We start from the raw sequence: 19093 nt of genomic DNA, 5'->3' as shown, positions 1-19093 counted from the left end.
AATGAATGCTGGATTTCAATAATGTTATTGATAGTCAAGTCATGGCTGAGGGTTTTTTTTCTCCTTTTTTGCTGGTTGATGAGACACGTTGTTTGATATTTACTGTGTTCGGCAGCTCAAATAGTGCAGTCTCCGTGGACTGATATAGTCATCAACATCATCATACAATCTATTATCTCCACAATAAAGATTTTTTTCTCGGGGTGGAAGTACATAGGTCAGTTGAAAGCTTTTCATCTGAGTAGCTAAGAGTGGGAGGTGGCATGTGAGATACAAGTAAGGAAAGATCATGGGTTCTTGGAGATCAGATAACAAAAAAAGACATAGATATGATGGCAGCAACACCATGGATTGTATGTGTGCAATCGATGTGTTCATGCTCCATCGTATACAGAAGGATGTATCTGGTGGTGTTAGTTAGTCACACCCACACTGCATTTCTTCTGCAGTAGGAGGGGCGCTAGTTCTCCTCGCATACATTCTCAACGATGCTATCTATTTTAACGATCTTTTTCCTGTGTACCTGTGGTGTAGGCATTGTACAACCAACTGTGAAGGAGGAAGATCAAACAATACAAGCACTGGAATCATTCACCGGGAAGGTAATCTTTGATGACCTGGCTTGACAGGGCAGATGTCACCAGACAGTTATATGAGAATCACTAGAGAGGGGGTTTGGATCCGCCTACATGTTGGAGTACATGTTTTGATTGGGCAGAAACTGCATGCTTTCACCAAAAAGTACTTGCCCTCCACACTGCTATGATCATTGTGTTGTTCATCCAGCTGCCCTAAACTTGAACTTCCAGGGGCACACATATGACATTTAAATGCTATTAAAGTGTCTTAGATAGCTAGATAATTTATAGTGTTTTTCTCCGGCAGCAGCACAGATTGAATGAGGGCAGTCATTAACCTAAATGGGTGTTTAGGTCTGGCTTGACAGTGTAACTGTCACCTGAACTTTTAACCTACACCAATGTTATTCTACAGTTCTTTGCTTCCACGTACATATCCAATCCCATGCTACCTTCCTGTACTGCTTCACATTACCATAGCCATTCCTTTAAAGCCAGACCTTTTGGTTTCAGAAATGCTTGTTTCTGATTCGTTCTTTCTAACAGATATAAAAACCATTAAGTCATATACAGAACTTTCCTGTCTCAAAAATATTTGTGCATTAACCCGTACTATATCACGTTCAACAAAGAAGGTGACTAGCTTTTCGTTGCACGCATTCATATTATATAACAATATTTATTGTTTAGATTGAACTAATTGCTACCATTTTTGGCAGCTTTTGTATTCGTTGTCTTTATATTTGGATGTATTCAGTGAGATGCACCGTTGTCCAGTTATTTGTTCCTTCAAAATGGAGGTGTTTGCTTGAAATCTGGCAATGACTGAAAAGGGTATTGTTATTTTATGTCGTCATATTTTACACGCTTTTTATATTTTGCACATCCCCCAATCACTTGGCTTCTTGGTGCTTTACCATGTAGACATATGTGTCCATGGTTTGAATATGGAGAGTTATTCCTGGGGCTATCCATGGGTAGATGATACCCAATATGGTGGGAGCTGTGTTACATTGTAAATAAGGCATTCCTTGTGGTTGCATTCTGAAGAGGGGGTTATTAAGACTTGGCAGCCTCAGGCAGGTAGGGGAGGCTTTAATAGCATTCCCTCTCCTAGTGTGGTGCTAGTGAATGACATTTGTTTGCATTGCAGTGTCCTTGTGGACACTTTTACTACTTACATATAACGGTTTTCTTACGTTATCTTTCCCACAATAGTCTTACATTGTACCTTTCTCCGCCATTTACTCACTTGTTTACAAACATTTTGCTAATATTGTATTGACCTTTGGCTCAGTGGGTCCTAGGTTCGTTTAGTACCATGGTGTAGCTGTACACTAGATATCTGAGTGCCTTATTCCGAAAAACCAACGTCTGTTCGCAATAACACGACTGCGGGATCACAGCTAACATAAGTCATGGTCGTACGCCGTCCTCGAGGGATCACAAGCCCAGTTTGCCGCAAAGAGCCCTGCTCAGCTTCCCATAAACTAGAAAGATGTGTTTTTTAGTTGAATATTTTACCAAGTTTCTCTACAGTAGTTCCCCATTGGGAGCCCATGCTGGGTAATGCTCACTAATTACCCACAAAACAAGACGTTCAGAACTACTAATTGCCTAACCCTTCTCCGCTTTAATGAGAAGGCCCGGATTTTGCGTGGTAATGTTGTTTCAGCACTTAACGGTGTCAGCAAGGTTGTAATGTGCGCCATTAGCTGGGCAACCACACGCGGAAGCCCAGACCCCCAACAGCCTCAGCGGAGAAGGGGCAGCGTATTATCATTATGCCAATGTCGTTTGCATGCTACTAATCGCCGCCTTGGTTATCTGCTCAACGTCATTGTCTTCCTTTAATTGCTCCTTATATTAATATAAAGAAAACACCCTGGGACGATCTGGATATTTTTTTTTTATGGTGACGATCATCTTGAGGGGGGGTATGCCCCTGTGCTGTACGGGATGGATGAATGGACTGGCATGGAGGTACTTCAGACTAGAGTCGAGAGGATCATTCTTCTGACCCTAATTGCGCACCGTTTCCCCGCTTCAGTGCACACTGTTTGTGGAGCGATTATTTTCATAAGTGCAGTGGGCGGGCACTCAAGCCGCTTACTCATACCGGCCTATTAGCAGTGGCGCTGAGGTGTAGCGTCCTCTATCATTAATACCAGTAGCATTGTGTTGCGTGACCTGTTGCTATGTTAGGGTCAGTGGCGTAACATTAGCCTCGTAGCACCCACTGAGCGGGAGGGGCCCGAACTCTAGGGGGCTCCTCTGGCACTGAGCACGGGCAGTGGGCCCCTGGTCTGAGAGCTCCTGACTGGGTCCAGGGCAAGGTGTAGCCTTGTACTTTGCGGGGAGAGAGGGGGTCGTTCCCATCTCTACCGGGCTTTATGCGGTGACCTGCCACAGGGGGCGTTTCCTATCCAAGTGAAGTGCGACACTCTGTTGGGAGAACCCCTATCTGCTAAGGACTGGGTGAAGGTCCAGGAGGGATGCGGACGGTCAGTTCTAATGTTTATCATGCCCGCCCAGATGAGTGTCTATGTTGTAGGACCCAAGGGCAGACTTTATTCACATGGTGTGGACCTGTCCATCCCTGACTTCTTACTGGCAGGATACACTTGCTCACCTTAATGAGGCCTTGGTTTGGGATGTCCCGATAGAGATCCCACAGGTATTGCTGGGGTTGCTCCAGTCCCATGCGAAAATGAAATTAAGTAGGAAAATTGTTCTTCTGGGGCTGGATCTGGCGAAGAGGCGCATTGCCATAGCATGGATTAGTCCTATGCCCCCACCTATATGGCATGGCTGAGGGATGTCTGTCAGTGGGCGACTGTGAAGGAGGTAAGGATTTGACATGTATGACGGATGATAAAACTTGAAGACGATCTGACAGTCTGCCCGTTAATGCTGTCTGCATTAAGGGAGCCGCCGGAGCCGTCTGCACCTGAAGGCGCAGTTGCGGTTTTGGCGCCTCTCGCCCTGCAGGTATGAGTGCAGGATGAAAACAGGTGTGGTAGATTTCTATCAAATCCGAGGGCAACGAGGGACTACTTGCAAAGTTTTGCTATTTTCTATATTGTGCTACCCTAAAAACACGAAAGCAGGTTATGGGGAGGAGGATTACATTATTATATATTGGCTTGGGAATTAAGAGATGATGCAAAGTGCTTTCTCTCTTGCATAGCAAGATTTTACCTGAGGTAGAGTTTATGATCTTCTGTGATATTAAAGTGTGCTTTAGATCTTGTACACAAGAAAGATGCATCGTTTTTGCTTTGTCTCTTATCTAGATACATTAGTAGCGCCTGAATATGCTGTATAATTTTGGTCATCTATATAGCGTCGACAGGGAGGGAGAGACCTTAGAATCTTGTACATGGACTCCGTATGGTATGCAATGTCTATGTGATATCCCTAAATGCCAAAAACATTTATTAAGGAAAAAAATGCATGGTATGGTAATTTAATGTGAATACTGATGGCTAGTAATGTGATGAATTTAGTGAAAAGGAAGGGGGATAATTCAGAGGACGTTGTAGATGCCTTAGAAAGCCACCAACTGCGTTAGGTTTTCTGCTTCTTCCAAACCTATAAAGGTAAATAAAAAATGAAATCAAAATAGTGCCAGGAAGGAGGATATAACTATAAAGAGTGTGCAGTGGAATCAAAAGTAGGTGAACAATCCAGCCTTTATTTCTAGTTCGGAAGAGTAACATCTTTTGCTTGAGAAGGGTGTCTGTGTTCGTAGTCGAGATTGTTTTAGGCTGAGATCCAGTGATGATTCATGGTGCTCCAAAAAACGTACCTTTCTCACGTATGTTCAATTTCTACCTTGTCACAACTGACAATCTTTGGTGAGGCATTTTTGTGGGGGCACCAATATACTAAGCCATTCTGAATCGGACAGATCAAGTATCAGATGTCTGAGTGGCTGCTGTAGACTGAAAGGCTGGATTCCTACTGAAGCCCCAGAACAGTCCGAAGAGGCGCTATCCGCACTGATAATGCACGTTGAATAGCAAGAGATACTTCTTGGGCTATGCTCAATTTGCCAAAACCCAAAAAGATGATTCCTGATTGGCCTTCAAGCTCCTACATGAAAAATAAATCATCTGGTGACACATCACCCAATGCAGGCTGGATTTTTAACAACTAATACTATCTGTCTTCCTTTAACAACTGTTGAAAGACGAGGCCCCTCCACTACCGCCACTACTACCTAGTAAGATATTCGGAGAGCTGGGGCTGAAGCACTTCCTGGTTCACCACCTCCTTTGGCAACTTGTGAAGAAGGAAGCTCCATCACTGCTGCCACTCTTATTTCTGTGTAAGACCTTGTGAGAGCTGGAGAAACGCAAATTTTGGTTCGCCGTATCCTTTGACTTTCCTATTACGTTGACCCTGGACGGGGCTTTGTATAAAGAAATTCCAAAACATACAGTTTTCTCCATTCAGGACGAGAGTTCTGAGTCTCATGCTGTACCCTAATCCCGGTCCACTATACATGGGGTTGAAGAAGTCCTAATCTCCACCTATCTCTACAGGGGGAAAAAAATAGACTTTCGATAGTTTGGGCCCCAGGAAACCAGGAAGTGATGCACAAGGAGCAGGCATTGGCAGGTTGCCACAGCTCAGCAGCTATAGGGGATATTTGTAAATTCATAATGCACAATTATCCGTATTGGTAAGTTTGTAACTCGACAGCACAAGTCGGTAAATTAGACAGAGAGAGCAATTTTAAAATTATGGACAAAAATACAGGAAAGATAGTCACCAATCCAACGATCATTCAGCTCAGCAACAACACTCAATCAGTGTGAATTGCACACATACAGATGTACAGAGAACACGCTAATACTGGGATGACAGTGGCTTAACTAGAGGGCGCAGAGGTTCAGTCTTTCTCCCCACTATCAAGGAAGCAGGCTAGGTATTTCCAGCCCTGTCAGGATACAAGTGCATTAATGCATACTGAAGCTGCACTCCGGCTGCATTTAATGCATGTGCTGCTGATGCAGTTTACAAGCCTTCCCATTCGGCTGATGGTGCCCCTCACATCTCAGGTTTGGACTCCATCGACTTTGAATCTCGGACGAGCTGGCAACACACATTTGGCAAGCTGCATCAGGAGCAACAGGCTGCAGACAATTGTTTGTGCCATCTGTAAAGTAATCACTAATTCCCCTGCAACGTTTTGACCAATCATTAGTGGCCCTTGGTGTTACAAATACAGTACACAGTCCTCCTTTTACAGCTAATGCCTCTGGACCACACCTTCGGGCACCATCACCTTGAAAGCACAATGGTTCCTTACATAGAAGCTGTCAAACACTTTCCACTCTGCAAGAGAGTTTAACAATTCTTTATTGCTAGTGACCAATCTATTCATATTTTTATTTATACATTTATGCTTGTTATAGCACCCACACTATCTTTAAGCTTTATAAGAGCTTTAGATTAGAGGAGAAAGAGGCGCTGGAGTGAAAGGGGGATAGAAACATGGAGACATAGAGTAAAATATATGATTAGACTATGGATCTTATGTACACGCCCCTATCGCCATGGGAACGTCACTTTTTGTGACGTTTCCGTGGTGATAGGGGCTTTGCCTTATTTACAAGGCAGCATTAAGCCACTTAATGTGGCGTAACGCTGCCTTGGAAATTAGGTCCCCTTTCACGCTATGCTTAGCGTGAAAGGGCTGGGCTGTGGGTGTTGCGGTGGGCGTTCCAACACAACACCCATTAATTTTGACGCCGCCCCCTTTTTACAAGGGCAGCATAAATAGGAGGCAGCGCCAAAATTAAGACCAGGGAAAACCTAGTCTTAACTTGGCGAAAGGAGGAGAAATGCTTTATTTCTCCACGTTTTTGCTTTTTCCATGTGCGCTGCCATGTGCAGCACGGTTGTATGATTAAACCACTACCTCGTAAATCACAAGTGCCTAAACCACGAAGGCTAAGCAGCAACCCAATCTAAACCACTAAGTAAAGAACCACGACTTACTGAACCACAAACTTCCCCTAAAAACTAACATGAACGCTCCCCACCCTCTAAAAACTAACTCGATCCCCTCCCACCCCCTTAAAACTAACACAATCGCCCCACCACCTCAAAACTAACTCAATTCCCCCACCTTCTAAAAACTAACTCGATTCCCTCCCACCCCATAAAATAGAAGACAAACCCTCCAAGCCCCTAAAAACACACCCGAATCCCCCACCCCCTAACAACGAACTCGATCCCCTCCCACGCCCTAAAAACTATCACAAACCCCACCCCCTTAACCGCATGCATGCGGGGCGAATTCCGCCCGTACGCTGGGTTTTGCGAAAGCGCACTTTACGTGACGAGCTGGGCTCGTCATGAGCGTGCGAGGAGGCTACGCCATGACGAGCCCAGCTCGTCATGAGCGTCGAAGGGGTTAACAACAGCCCGAACTCCCCCACCCCCTTAAAACTCACCCAAACCCTCCCCACCCCCTTAAAACTATTCCAAAGCCCTCTTACCTGTTTCTGTCCGACACTCCTCTGAACTCTGCCCTACACAAACACTAGACCGTCTTAGCCTGAACCACGCACATGCGTGGTTCGGGCTAACTCGTTATTCGTGCAAGTCATTGTTCAGCTTGTGTGACTCCGGAACTTGTTGTTCCGGAGGCGTTCTTGAGGATGTTTCCCATGCAGCACACATGGAAAAAGCAAAACGCCTTGGATTGCTTATGTGTAGGAAGGTGTCCCTTCCTGCACATAAACGTTCCGTAAAAAGAATACACTTTGTAACTTCCATGTGTGCTGCATTAAGCAGCACACATAGAAGTGACAAAATGGCATTTCAGTATTGTTTATGTGCAGGAAGGGACACCTTCCTACACATAAGCAATCCTCCCCTGCACGCAGACACCCTTACACTATGGTGCAAGGGTGCCTGTGTTGGCGCTACACTGCTCAGTGTAGCGCCAGCGCAGGGGGAAACGCAAGGCTGCACCATATCCTTGTAAATATGGTGCAGCCCTGCGTTTCTGAAGTGGCGGAGTGAGGCGTTAAGCTATGGCGGCTAACGCCTCACTCTGCTACTTCTTTGTAAATATCCCCCTATATTTGCAGACTACTCCGTTGCTTGTCGGAAAAGATGTGGTTTCAGTTCTGTCCAATACTTCCCAAAGCTGCCTCGAGGCGTAAAGTCAGAAGAGAGGAGTTCCAAAGGAAAGAGCATTAAGAAGATGCAACAGTCGCTGTTGATCGAAACAGTGACAAAACCTGTCACCAAGAAGCACTCTAAGTTTGCTTCGCCGAGCATTTTCAGTACGTGAAAAAACGAGGAAAATACAATAAAATATAGCTGAACTGGACAACACTGTAAAACTTAAACATAATTTAAGAATCCTTGAAGCCCTAGACTCAAATGGAGGCTTTAGAAATGGTTTTATATGACAGTGCGTCGCGCCTAGTGTTTGATACCATCGTTGTATCAAAATCTACACCTGTGCTCTGTGTGAAACTTAAGAAGATGTGTCAATAACAAACATAACATTCAATATGTCCAGCAAGCAGTGCCTGACGATACAGGGTGTCAAGGCACTGCACGCGCCTTTAAGAGGCAGAGCTGCGAATGGCTGGATATGTGTTTAGCTTTGGTGTCAGCTCCCGTCTAAAACCTATATTGCACACAGGAGATTAAAGTGTACGTAACAAGTTCTTGTCCAGTAGGCATTATAGTTGGTGATTGGGAAGCATCGACAGTCGTGCTAACGTATTGCCGAATCTTATTGGTGAGAATTGTTTCTCAGATGCGCGGTCCCAAGGCCCAAGTCGTTTGCTTGACTCATGTAGTGTATAAGATGTGCTCCCAGGAGGAAATGTCTACGGCTAGTCATCCGCCACAGGCTTGCCTCGTTGAAAAGAAGCAGAAGGATCTCTGCAGAATTTATAGTTCAGAAGCTGCTGATCAGGCACTAAGGATCTCTGCCTTTCCTTATCAGGAGATTTGTATTGATCTTTGCTTTTTAGCACCATGCAGAGCGAATTTATGTGCCCATTGACTGTAGAGAATAATGCCTCAAGGAGCCCATAAAGCATTCCTCAATAGGACCTCTACTAGTTGGCTGAGCTCTTCTTCCATTTGTCTTCTAATGTAACCGGCTTGTTTGGCCTCTGTCCTGTGCATTTTCAAATTTCTTGTTTTCAAACTTTATATTTCCCTGGCTCCCAGTATTACTTGCTTCATAGCGTCAACTGAAGAGCAGCTCACGTACCGTAGTTGTGCTGCCCTTGAGCCGAGCATTGAAGCAGTGATGCTTTAAAGTCCTTTGCGCATGCACAGGGATTCTGCCAACCCCAAAGTGAAAGAAAGAAGAAAGAGTACAATAGGAGAAATACCAGCTAGGCATTAACTTGTTTACTCTGATGAGATTCTACGTGAACTTACATATCTCTGCACCATAAACACTAAAATTCTGTGTCTACTGCATTGGTTTCCGTTGAAGACAAAAATCTCCTGCTCTAAATGACATTAGTCTTTTCCACTAGGAATCCTGCAGGCAGGAACTTCTAGAAGTTCTGTTTTCACTGTAGTGGACAGAGCTATTGTCTGCAGTAAGGTGCTGAAGAAACTTCCAGAGGTCAACATTCATTTTATACAAGGGGAGTAACGTGGTCACAGGGATCCTACAGGATGCTCAGGAATAATCATCTTCTGTGGAGAAGGGCACTGAAGCCTGGCCTAATGGACCAAGTGCAAACTTCCAGATAGCTATTCTGGGTACGGTAGATGGCAAAGACTCATGTTCTACTTCATGATTTACACATGGGCAGAAATGCCCACTCTTAGGGTCAAGGTCTAGGGTTTTTTTGGCCCAACGTGACGATAGACAAAATTCAGCACTTAGTGCAAGTCATTGTTCCCTGCCTGATAGAATCATAGACGGAATCTACATGTGTTAGAATGGAGGACATAGTCACCTGCCTATTGAGAATAAGAAATGAAGTCTCGGCTTGACCATCTCTGGACCGGTCTGCACTTGTTAAAGTTCCTATTGGGAGCTTCGCCATAAGCTTGAGTTCTATTGCTCATTCCCACAAGAATGCGAAATATAACTTTCTCTCCAGATGCCGATTACTAATTCTAAGTCACTGTCTGTACAGGAACCATATTACACATATCTAGACTGACAGGTGAACTTAGTTCTTGGTGCACTTCTGGAGTTGGGATTGAATGCCTCTGAGTGAGAATATGAAGGTGTGGTTCTAGTGGTCACAGTAATGGAAAACACCAGTACCCTGTAGAGCCAATTCGAGCAGGCTCGTTAGCATTAATCCCTCTAAGGCCTGCTAATATTTCTGGCCCTGGTAACATTAGGGGGTGGACTTAACATGACTAATTGTGTGGTACTTGTATGAAGACCTAATTGTATACAGTCTTGGCACATGCCAGAAGGTTGTGACATTAGCAAGTCAGAAGCAGAAAGAAGGCCTGTGTCTATCCCCTCACTTCAATCAATTATCAGAAAGCACAAAGAAAAAATATGAAAAATGCCCAGTTCTTGTTGTCACTTTGAGAACTGTTGATAGAAAAACTGGTCAGTTATAAGAGACCCACGGAAGGATTGATTGGGAAAGACTTGATAATTGATAGACGAATCGCGCAGAAGTGCTTGAAACAATGTGTGGCTTTTGGTAAAAACGTTTTTGCATGGTCGGACCAGCATCCTGAAGCATTGGGACACAGTTTGTTTGGCTTGTGCTCGGTAGGCCTGGGTGGAGTTCGCAGAGTTCCGCTTGGAACTCCGAGAAGTGACCCAAAAACTCAGCTGTGCTGCGGGGATTTCCGCAAGCGGCAGAGTGCATTAGGTTGTGCTGATTTTTAGTGCCGGGTGTTTGTCCCATGCTGGGATACCAGTGCAAACCGCACCATGCGTAGTGCAAGAGGGCGCTGCTTCTTTCTGCTACTCGAGTAGATGTTCTACTCGAGTGACCGCTTCCTCAATGCGAACAGAAGGTTTCTAAATGCAAGCAGTTGTGGCCATCGCCGACCACCCGCTTTGACAAATCTCGCCGGGAGGTGGTCTGGAGTAACATTTTCTATGCTTGTGCTTGCCAAATTAATGTTGGCGAGTGCGAGCGTGGAAAAAACTCTGCTCCGCTCTGTGGAACTGAGGGGCATATTACCAACAAATAGCGATATTTATCGCCAATTAGGCTTAGCGGCAATATTTTTATCGCCACGCACAACTGTTTTTTATCGCTGCGATAACTTGCTATTAGCAAGGTTTATCTCAAAAGTGATAGCAGCGAAATGCGTGAATATCGCTGAGAATACAACGATATTCACGCATTAACGATGAAATGCTCTTAGCCATGTTATCCACCTCCCATTGGATAACATGGCTAAGAACTGGTCTGGGCAGGTGTTAGTATTTGGAGATATTCGTGCTTAGCGCGAATATTTCCATCGCTACGCCTGCCTTGCTAATAGGCGATAGCGTCGTTATCGACTGCTTTCAGTCGCTAACGGGTTGGGGACGCCCACTTTGCATGTCATTAGAGATAAATATCGCTGACATGCAAGGCGGGCCCCAAACCGCTCGCTATTGCCCTACAAGCTGTCGCGAACTGCTGTTAGCGACAGCTTGTGAATAGGGCGATAGAATTATCGGCCTAAAACGGCCGCTAACGCGGCGATATTCGCCTATTGCCCTCCTTGGTAATATGCCCCTGAGTTTTTCGGAACTCTGTACACTACGAAGAGCGCAGAGTGGGAAAAACCCCGTAAACTCTGCACGCAAGTGGAATTTCACGCCCAGGCCTAGTGTTCATACATGGTTATTTTGTCATAACCGAACCTCACGCAAGAAAACCTGTAAACAGGACCTTCTTTACGCCTGCGCTCCCAGCGCACGCGCCATCACGTAGTAACTGGAGAAGAGAGAAACGAGCGTCCCACTTTGTAGGACAATTTGTCCGCCTTAGCAGCCAGCTTGATAATGGAGGCCTTTGACTCCCACACTTTAGCGACAGCCCAGGCTCTTCAGGTGCTCCTTGGACCGTGAACACCTCTTCCATTCCGGTCCCGCCGCCCCCAACACTCCCACCGCGTTTCCATTCGGCTGGTTGCAAGCATTATTAGGCCGGTAGTTTGGAGACTGAAGAGCGGGAATGAAACATAAAAGCAAAATTGCAAGCGGGGGTCAAGGCAACGAGGAAGGCCCGTCGCTCCCGAACAAGGCACTCAGCTGCTGAGAAAATGAAATCCTTAAAGAGCAGAGCTTGTGCTTTTTCCCCTGAAGGTGATGAAATATAGTGTTGCTAATACCTCGCAGCCTGAATCCCTCGCAGCACTGCACTTGCCAATCCTCGACGCACCCGGCTGCATTTTCCCCCAGTCAGCATTTGATGATGGATGTCAAAACACATCCCATGTATAATGCATCTGGCACCAGCGATTTAAGGTGTTTACTTGTCAGGCTGGGGAAACTTTAAAAAACGTCACATTCGCCGAGTTCTCGCAGCTGTCACTTGTCATTTCTGCGGAGCCTTTGATGGAAGACTTGGATATAACACAGTTTAGTTCCTGTTCGCCTTCCTTCCACAGGAGGGAAGGCGGCCGCTTGTGAGGTGTGCGCCGTGGCGTGGACCATATGCCGGGCGGCGAGCGAGGCCTGAGGTGTTCTCCGAGCGTTACCCTCACACACACTCACACCCCCTCCTCTTCTGCGACTATGCTGACACAGCACGCATACCTGTCTGCCTCTGACAAGGCAACCACCTTGGAGCTGTCTCCGCTTGGTAGAAGCAACTTGTGTGCGTTCAATGGATTGCTGTTTTTTTGTCATCTTTTGTAAAGCTTCCAACACCCCTTGTTTGACAACAACCTGTATATCAAGCTTTGAAACCGGAAGTCTTAAGAGCATTCCGTCCACAATGCCGCAGAACCCAGTCCCACCAGGCCATCGGGCCTTTCCCCAACAGGCTAGAAGGGAGAGGAGGAGGGGCATGGAGGGGGGTTTGGGAAGGTATTGGGGGCGGGAGGGCATTTTTGTAGCAGTGCAACAGTTTTGAAAGCACCAGCTGCAAAGTTCCTTGTATATCCTTAGTTTTCAGGCAACAATACAAGTGTCAAGATCACTCTGGGGATTAATGTACCTGCTGAAGAGAGATTGGAATTTTGTCTAGTGTCAGTTTTGACTCAATTCTAAGGTAGCACAGAAGGTTAATGAGCCTACTGCAAGGAACTTGTACATGTACTGTTGCCCCAAATAATGAGTTAGAAAGGGGTTCACAGCATCTTCCTTGAAATAGATGATAACAATAAGATTTGTGCTTGCATCTTCTTGAGAGATAGTTGCATGCGCTGCTGGATGTGATGAAGAGGGTGACGGAGAGGGGACAATCATTCATGTTGTACCATCTGATCTGAGCGAAGAACACATCCAAATTAAACATGCCAGTTTAGAACAACATGCAGAAGTAAGGAAAAGCAGCCCACAAGATTATCCGTTTTTTGTGCCTCTTTTTGGGTTTCGCCTGCCGAAGGCTGCGCTCTGCGCAGCTTTTCGGCGCAGGTGAAATCCTTTGTTGACAATAAGGACTTCGGGAACGTCCCCCGGCTCTCATTGGCTAGCTCCATAAATGGAGGCTAGCCATTGGGTGCCGGATCTGTCCGTCAAGGCCGGACCAGATTCGGGGGCGTTCCCGAGATTTTTTCCCTGGGCGGAGTTACGTTTTTTCCCGTTCCCTCCCCTTTCCCGCCGTCCGTGTCCTCTCCTGCCCCCCTCCCGCCGTCCGTGTTCTCTCCCGCACCCCTCCCGCCGTCCGTGTTCTCTCCCGCACCCCTCCCGCCGTCCGTGTCCTCTCCCGCCCCCCTCCCGCCGTCCGTGTCCTCTCCCGCCCCCCTCCCGTTCGTGCAACTCGAGTCAGCTGTGCCCATCAGCGAAAACAGGCAAGAGAGAGACTCTGAAGGGTACACGGCCTCACTGCTCTCCCCTCTGCTCAGGAGAAGGCGCCGCTTAATCTTTCCATCACCGGCAGACCCCTCAGTGAGGAAAATTTTACTGCGCAGATGCAGTGTTACTACCACCGCTCCCCGGCTCAGGCGCTGTGAAGAAAACAATTTCACCAGTGCGGAGCACACTTCACTACTCCCCTGGCACCAGCGCTGCTTAAACAACCGACTGCGCAGGTGCGATACTGTCTCCACGGCTCCGCGATCCAGGCTCTGTGAGGAAACGACAGCGCAGATGCCGAGCTCGAACACTGCTCTGAGGCTCAGGCGCACTTTGTGACAGGAACCGCGTTCCTTGAGGAGCCCACTCCGCACCGCACCAAGGGGAGATACGCCGCACCACTCCACGCTGACAGGCAACCTCGCTTCCACAGCCCCAGCCGCACAACGGATCACCTCAACCACTGTTGCTTGTGGCGCTCGGTCACCACAGAGATCACCACGGTGACCACTCTTCCAGACGACCCCAGCAGATCGCAATGATTCTTAGGCGAAAGTCACCGCATCTGTTACGACCAGGACGTTCGGACACGAAAACCAGCTGACTGACAGGGCTAATGATCGCACCGGAAGGTTCCCCACTCCTCACCTCGGCTCGAAGACCACAGCAACGTAGCGAGAACCTTGGAGCAGATGCCTTCAACACCACTTTCTCCTTATTGCCCGCAGCCCCTGGCCTTGCTGGAGGAGGTCGAATCATGCCCAGATCTCTTGTAGATTCGGGGCTCTTACTATGCTGGGAGGTCGCTACACTTGACCATGGTAAGTGCTATCTGTACTCTGCTTAATGCGTCTATTAACGTTAGACCTAGAGCGCAGGGTCACCCCGCTTTCTGGTGGTAAGGCGCTTTCCTGCGTTAACACAAGAGGACAGGCAAATAAACACCCGCTGCTAAGCTGCAGGCAACAGAAAGTTGTAAGTCAGAGCGCCCGGTTTGGCGCAGTTGCACTGGCGGCTACCTTACTGTGTCCGTGAATTTGTAGATTAACCGAACAGCGGCAACGCCGCGCACGCATGTTTCTTATCTTTTAGCGGCCTTTTGTGTTTCTTGTACCGTGTGGTAGAAGCAGTCAGTGGTTGCATGTTGCCGTACAGGCCAGGCCGGTCCTAGTTTCTCCGAGCCCTGTGTTGCAGTTTGCGTTGCAACCACGAACAAAAAAAAATGCGCCGAGATCACACGCTGCGCCCGGATCCCGGACAGCAGCGCCGAGATCAGTCACCGCACCGGTGCGCAGAGGCGGGTTACCGGGAGTCTCGCAGAGGCCGCCGCTCCCAGTTGCACTGGCGGCTGCAGGTGTAGGTTAGGAAGCACCAGAGCTGTAGTTGCGGCTGGCGGGGTTCCGGTCCGAGGGATGCCCAGATGTAAAGGAGCATCAGAATGGTAGCTTGAGCCAGAGCCATAGCTTGAAGTGAAGTCTTGTAGTTCGGGGGGACACCAGACCTCACAGGCCAGTTTTCGAATCCCACCAAGGCTGAAAAGGTAGCCACAGGCAAAATAGTTGGGAGGGCATATGTCTTGTGTGTATAAGAGATGTATAATGTGGCCTGTGTATTAACTAATTAAACATTTTACTTAAACACTTCTGCATTTAGACTGCGGTTACATAAAAAATGTCAGCCTGTCATTTATTTTATGGGTTCTGATGTTTTCCTTACTTTGCAAATTTGGTTGCAGTGCTTCTTACTCTCCTGTTTGTGGATTGGGTCTTCCCTCCATGATCACGCCCATCGTTGCCAGATCTCTGATTTATTCTTATCAAGTAGAGCTGCTTCCCTGCCCCCTCGGTTTTGTGTGTGCCTCTGTTGCCTGCTTGCGACCCGGTTTTGTGTGTGCCTCTGTTGCCTGATTGCGACCCGGTTTTGTGTGTGCCTCTGTTGCCTGCTTGTGACCCGGTTTTGTGTGTGTGTGTGGGTGCAAATGCAATAGGTGTCGCATTTGCGAGAGATTAGGCTATTGGCTTTGTAAATGACAATGCCATTTATTTAGGTTTTCAAAGCCAACACATAAATAAAAATGTTGTCATTTACAATGCCAATAGCTTTAACTTTTCCAAAGGCGAAACCGTTGCATTGTAAATGCTTGTTTTTAGAAGCTACCCACAATGTACAATAACGGCTAGAAAATGACATTAAGTAGAAGAAGAACATAAGCACCAAGGTGCCAGTGGTGAACATAGGTAAAAAAATGTGCAGTTGACAATGATTTTTTGCAGGGTACAGCAAAGAAGATCTTGAAAACAAAAAATACATGCACAACTGGGGAGAGGATGTAGCCTTATGGCTAGAGCTGCCGAGTTTGGATCTGGGAAACCATGTTCAAGCCTCAGCGTTGGCTCAGCATCCTGTGATTCTGGGCAAATCACTTAATCTCTTATAGTCTGGACTGGTGGCATAGAGTCTACTACAGTCACTTGAGTGAGCCAGTTTCAATTTCAGCTCTGAACCCAGGTATGGTTACCTAGCCCCTAGTCTTTCCCAAACTAAACTTGGAGCACAAAGCAATAATAAGTTGAAAGAATCAATAGCTATAAGCACGCATCTGAGAAAGAAAATTGTTTTAATCCATGTTCCTCCAGACATTCCTCCTAAAGGAATTAGTAAGGATAGAGGTTGAACAGGAGCAGTACCTCCAGAGAAGACCAAATAGATGCAATTCCAGCATTTTATGTTACCCTAATAAAGTCGAGCTGCTTCCTGCCCCCTCGGTTTTGTGTGTGCCTCTGTTGCCTGCTTGCGACCCGGTTTTGTGTGTGCCTCTGTTGCCTGATTGCGACCCGGTTTTGTGTGTGCCTCTGTTGCCTGCTTGTGACCCGGTTTTGTGTGTGTGTGTGGGTGCAAATGCAATAGGTGTCGCATTTGCGAGAGATTAGGCTATTGGCTTTGTAAATGACAATGCCATTTATTTAGGTTTTCAAAGCCAACACATAAATAAAAATGTTGTCATTTACAATGCCAATAGCTTTAACTTTTCCAAAGGCGAAACCGTTGCATTGTAATGCTTGTTTTTAGAAGCTACCCACAATGTACAATAACGGCTAGAAAATGACATTAAGTAGAAGAAGAACATAAGCACCAAGGTGCCAGTGGTGAACATAGGTAAAAAAATGTGCAGTTGACAATGATTTTTTGCAGGGTACAGCAAAGAAGATCTTGAAAACAAAAAATACATGCACAACTGGGGAGAGGATGTAGCCTTATGGCTAGAGCTGCCGAGTTTGGATCTGGGAAACCATGTTCAAGCCTCAGCGTTGGCTCAGCATCCTGTGATTCTGGGCAAATCACTTAATCTCTTATAGTCTGGACTGGTGGCATAGAGTCTACTACAGTCACTTGAGTGAGCCAGTTTCAATTTCAGCTCTGAACCCAGGTATGGTTACCTAGCCCCTAGTCTTTCCCAAACTAAACTTGGAGCACAAAGCAATAATAAGTTGAAAGAATCAATAGCTATAAGCACGCATCTGAGAAAGAAAATTGTTTTAATCCATGTTCCTCCAGACATTCCTCCTAAAGGAATTAGTAAGGATAGAGGTTGAACAGGAGCAGTACCTCCAGAGAAGACCAAATAGATGCAATTCCAGCATTTTATGTTACCCTAATAAAGTCAAATAAGTTGTAAGAGAAAAAACAGCAAGCGAAAAAAGTTAAGATTGGAATCACTGAGGAATCCAAACTAATCCTGCGAATCAAAACCAAACCAGACAACCACGTAAAGACGCATATAAAGGAACCCAGAGCTGGCTTGGTGTGTGGGGGGGGAGGGGGGGGGGTTCACTCTTTATGGGGTTATGTGAGAGGTGTGGCCTTTAGCAAAAGACGCCTGGGCTTGGGCAGAACATCTCATAGAGTAAGGAATGGGACAAGGAAGGGAATGAGGAGGTAATAAACACTGATTTTCCAAGACTGTGACATTTATTTACATTTTTTTAAATGTGTGTATATTTTTCATTTTAGATGGTTGCCTTGTAGCAGCTAACGTTCAACATCAAAAATAGTTTTTTCCTAATCTCAAAGAGCATCTTCCAGTAAGAATGATACTGCGTCTCGCTCTGCTAATGCCTTTTGGGGGAAGCCGAGCAAACTCGTATTCTATATGGCCCATTTTTTTTATTAAAGTCTATTGGTCAGATTATATGGAGCAAAATGGCCTGTGTGCATTTTGTCTAATAGCCTAACCGAGTTTGTCATTAGGTTTTCTGTAAGGTTCACTAAACTCAAAATACAATGACCTAGGTTCCTCAGATGTTTGTGTGTTATTCAGTAAAGGCTAGTATTTGCATTTTAACAAGTCCTGCTTTGTTAGTTCTCTATGGACCTTACAGTGTTCTTTAATTTTTAAACCTAGGCTGTCACAGAATATCAAACACTGTGACCACCACAGCATTGAAGCCACGTCTTTGTTTTATCGAGAAAGTTGTCTGACATTTGTCATCATTTTAAAAGTCCTTAAAATTGATGAGACTTCCCACCTGCTTTTTTCCTTAGACTTATCACAGCGTACCTCCTTTATTTTTTTTATAGTGTAATATAGTGTGATGAGAATATTGGCTTGTTTTTTTTGTTCTTATATTAGTTTGTCGGGCATTGAATCGATTACGTGCTGCCTTTTTTTCAATGTATTGTGTTTCTAAGTGTTGGTCATTTGTGTTGTTGTAGGGTTCACACCTCCAGGAATGGACAGATCCTCGCCCGACAACAGTCCAGTTCACGGGTTGGTGCGTCAGGCCTCCATCACTACAGGAGCCAACATCCCCATAATTACTGAGCTAGGTAAGAAGTGAGCAGCATGCGAGTGGCACTGGGGCAGCATCTTCTACTTTCCATTTATCAGACAAGCCCAACCAAGTGTCTGCAAATGGGTCAGACCATTGGAAAAAGATGTCATTAATGCCAACAATTTCAATGTTACTGTAATGATACGATACAGAATAGAAATTACACTGCAGCTCCGCCATGTTGTATTTACCTACCTTGAAGATGAAATGTCACTTCAGCCATTACTATGGGCAATGCAGAAGAGTTAACTAGGCTGGATCTCGTACTTCAATCACAAAACAATTTAGCTCTTCAAAACAGAGGATATATTCACTCTTCAGGATGCATTTTGACTTCACTACAGGATGTGTATTTTACCCCTTTGCACGAGTCACATATGTGATATGTATTTATTCGCTTGCAAGCTATGCGTTTCCTTACACAACTACACTATATTCACTCATGTGGGAGTGTATTTAGTTCCAAGCTCATGTGTTTTCAATTACAGAAAGGACATATACTACCAAGGATACCATTTCCCCTACAGATTTATTTGTTTACAAGACCCCGGAAAAATATTAGTGCCCTTTTGAATAGTGTCCAATATGTCCCAGGTTGATGAACCAGTGTTTCATGGTATGAACTACAGGCGATGCCACCATGTAATATAATTGATGCCACATCACCAGTGCCCCTCACTTTCATTTAACAAATGACTGGGGTTCGCTCTTTAAAAAAGTACTTGAGTTCTATTACC

General features: G+C 45.9%; 1 protein-coding gene across 5 annotated transcripts in view; it reads left to right on the top strand.

Annotated features, from left to right (window-relative positions):
* The window catches only part of KCNMA1 (potassium calcium-activated channel subfamily M alpha 1), a 1543535-nt gene that overhangs the window by 1384508 nt on the left and 139934 nt on the right, over positions 1-19093 (top strand). For all 5 annotated transcript variants that reach the window (XM_078643370.1, XM_078643368.1, XM_078643365.1 and 2 more), the window contains one exon: positions 18238-18351. In XM_078643370.1, the coding sequence (XP_078499496.1) occupies positions 18238-18351 (114 nt within the window). The remainder of the gene's footprint in view (positions 1-18237; positions 18352-19093) is intronic.

The sequence above is a fragment of the Lissotriton helveticus genome, chromosome 5_1, assembly GCF_964261635.1.
Source record: "Lissotriton helveticus chromosome 5_1, aLisHel1.1, whole genome shotgun sequence".
NCBI lineage: Eukaryota > Metazoa > Chordata > Amphibia > Caudata > Salamandridae > Lissotriton > Lissotriton helveticus.
Note: the sequence above shows the minus strand (reverse complement) of the source record. Positions and strands in the feature narration are given on the sequence as shown.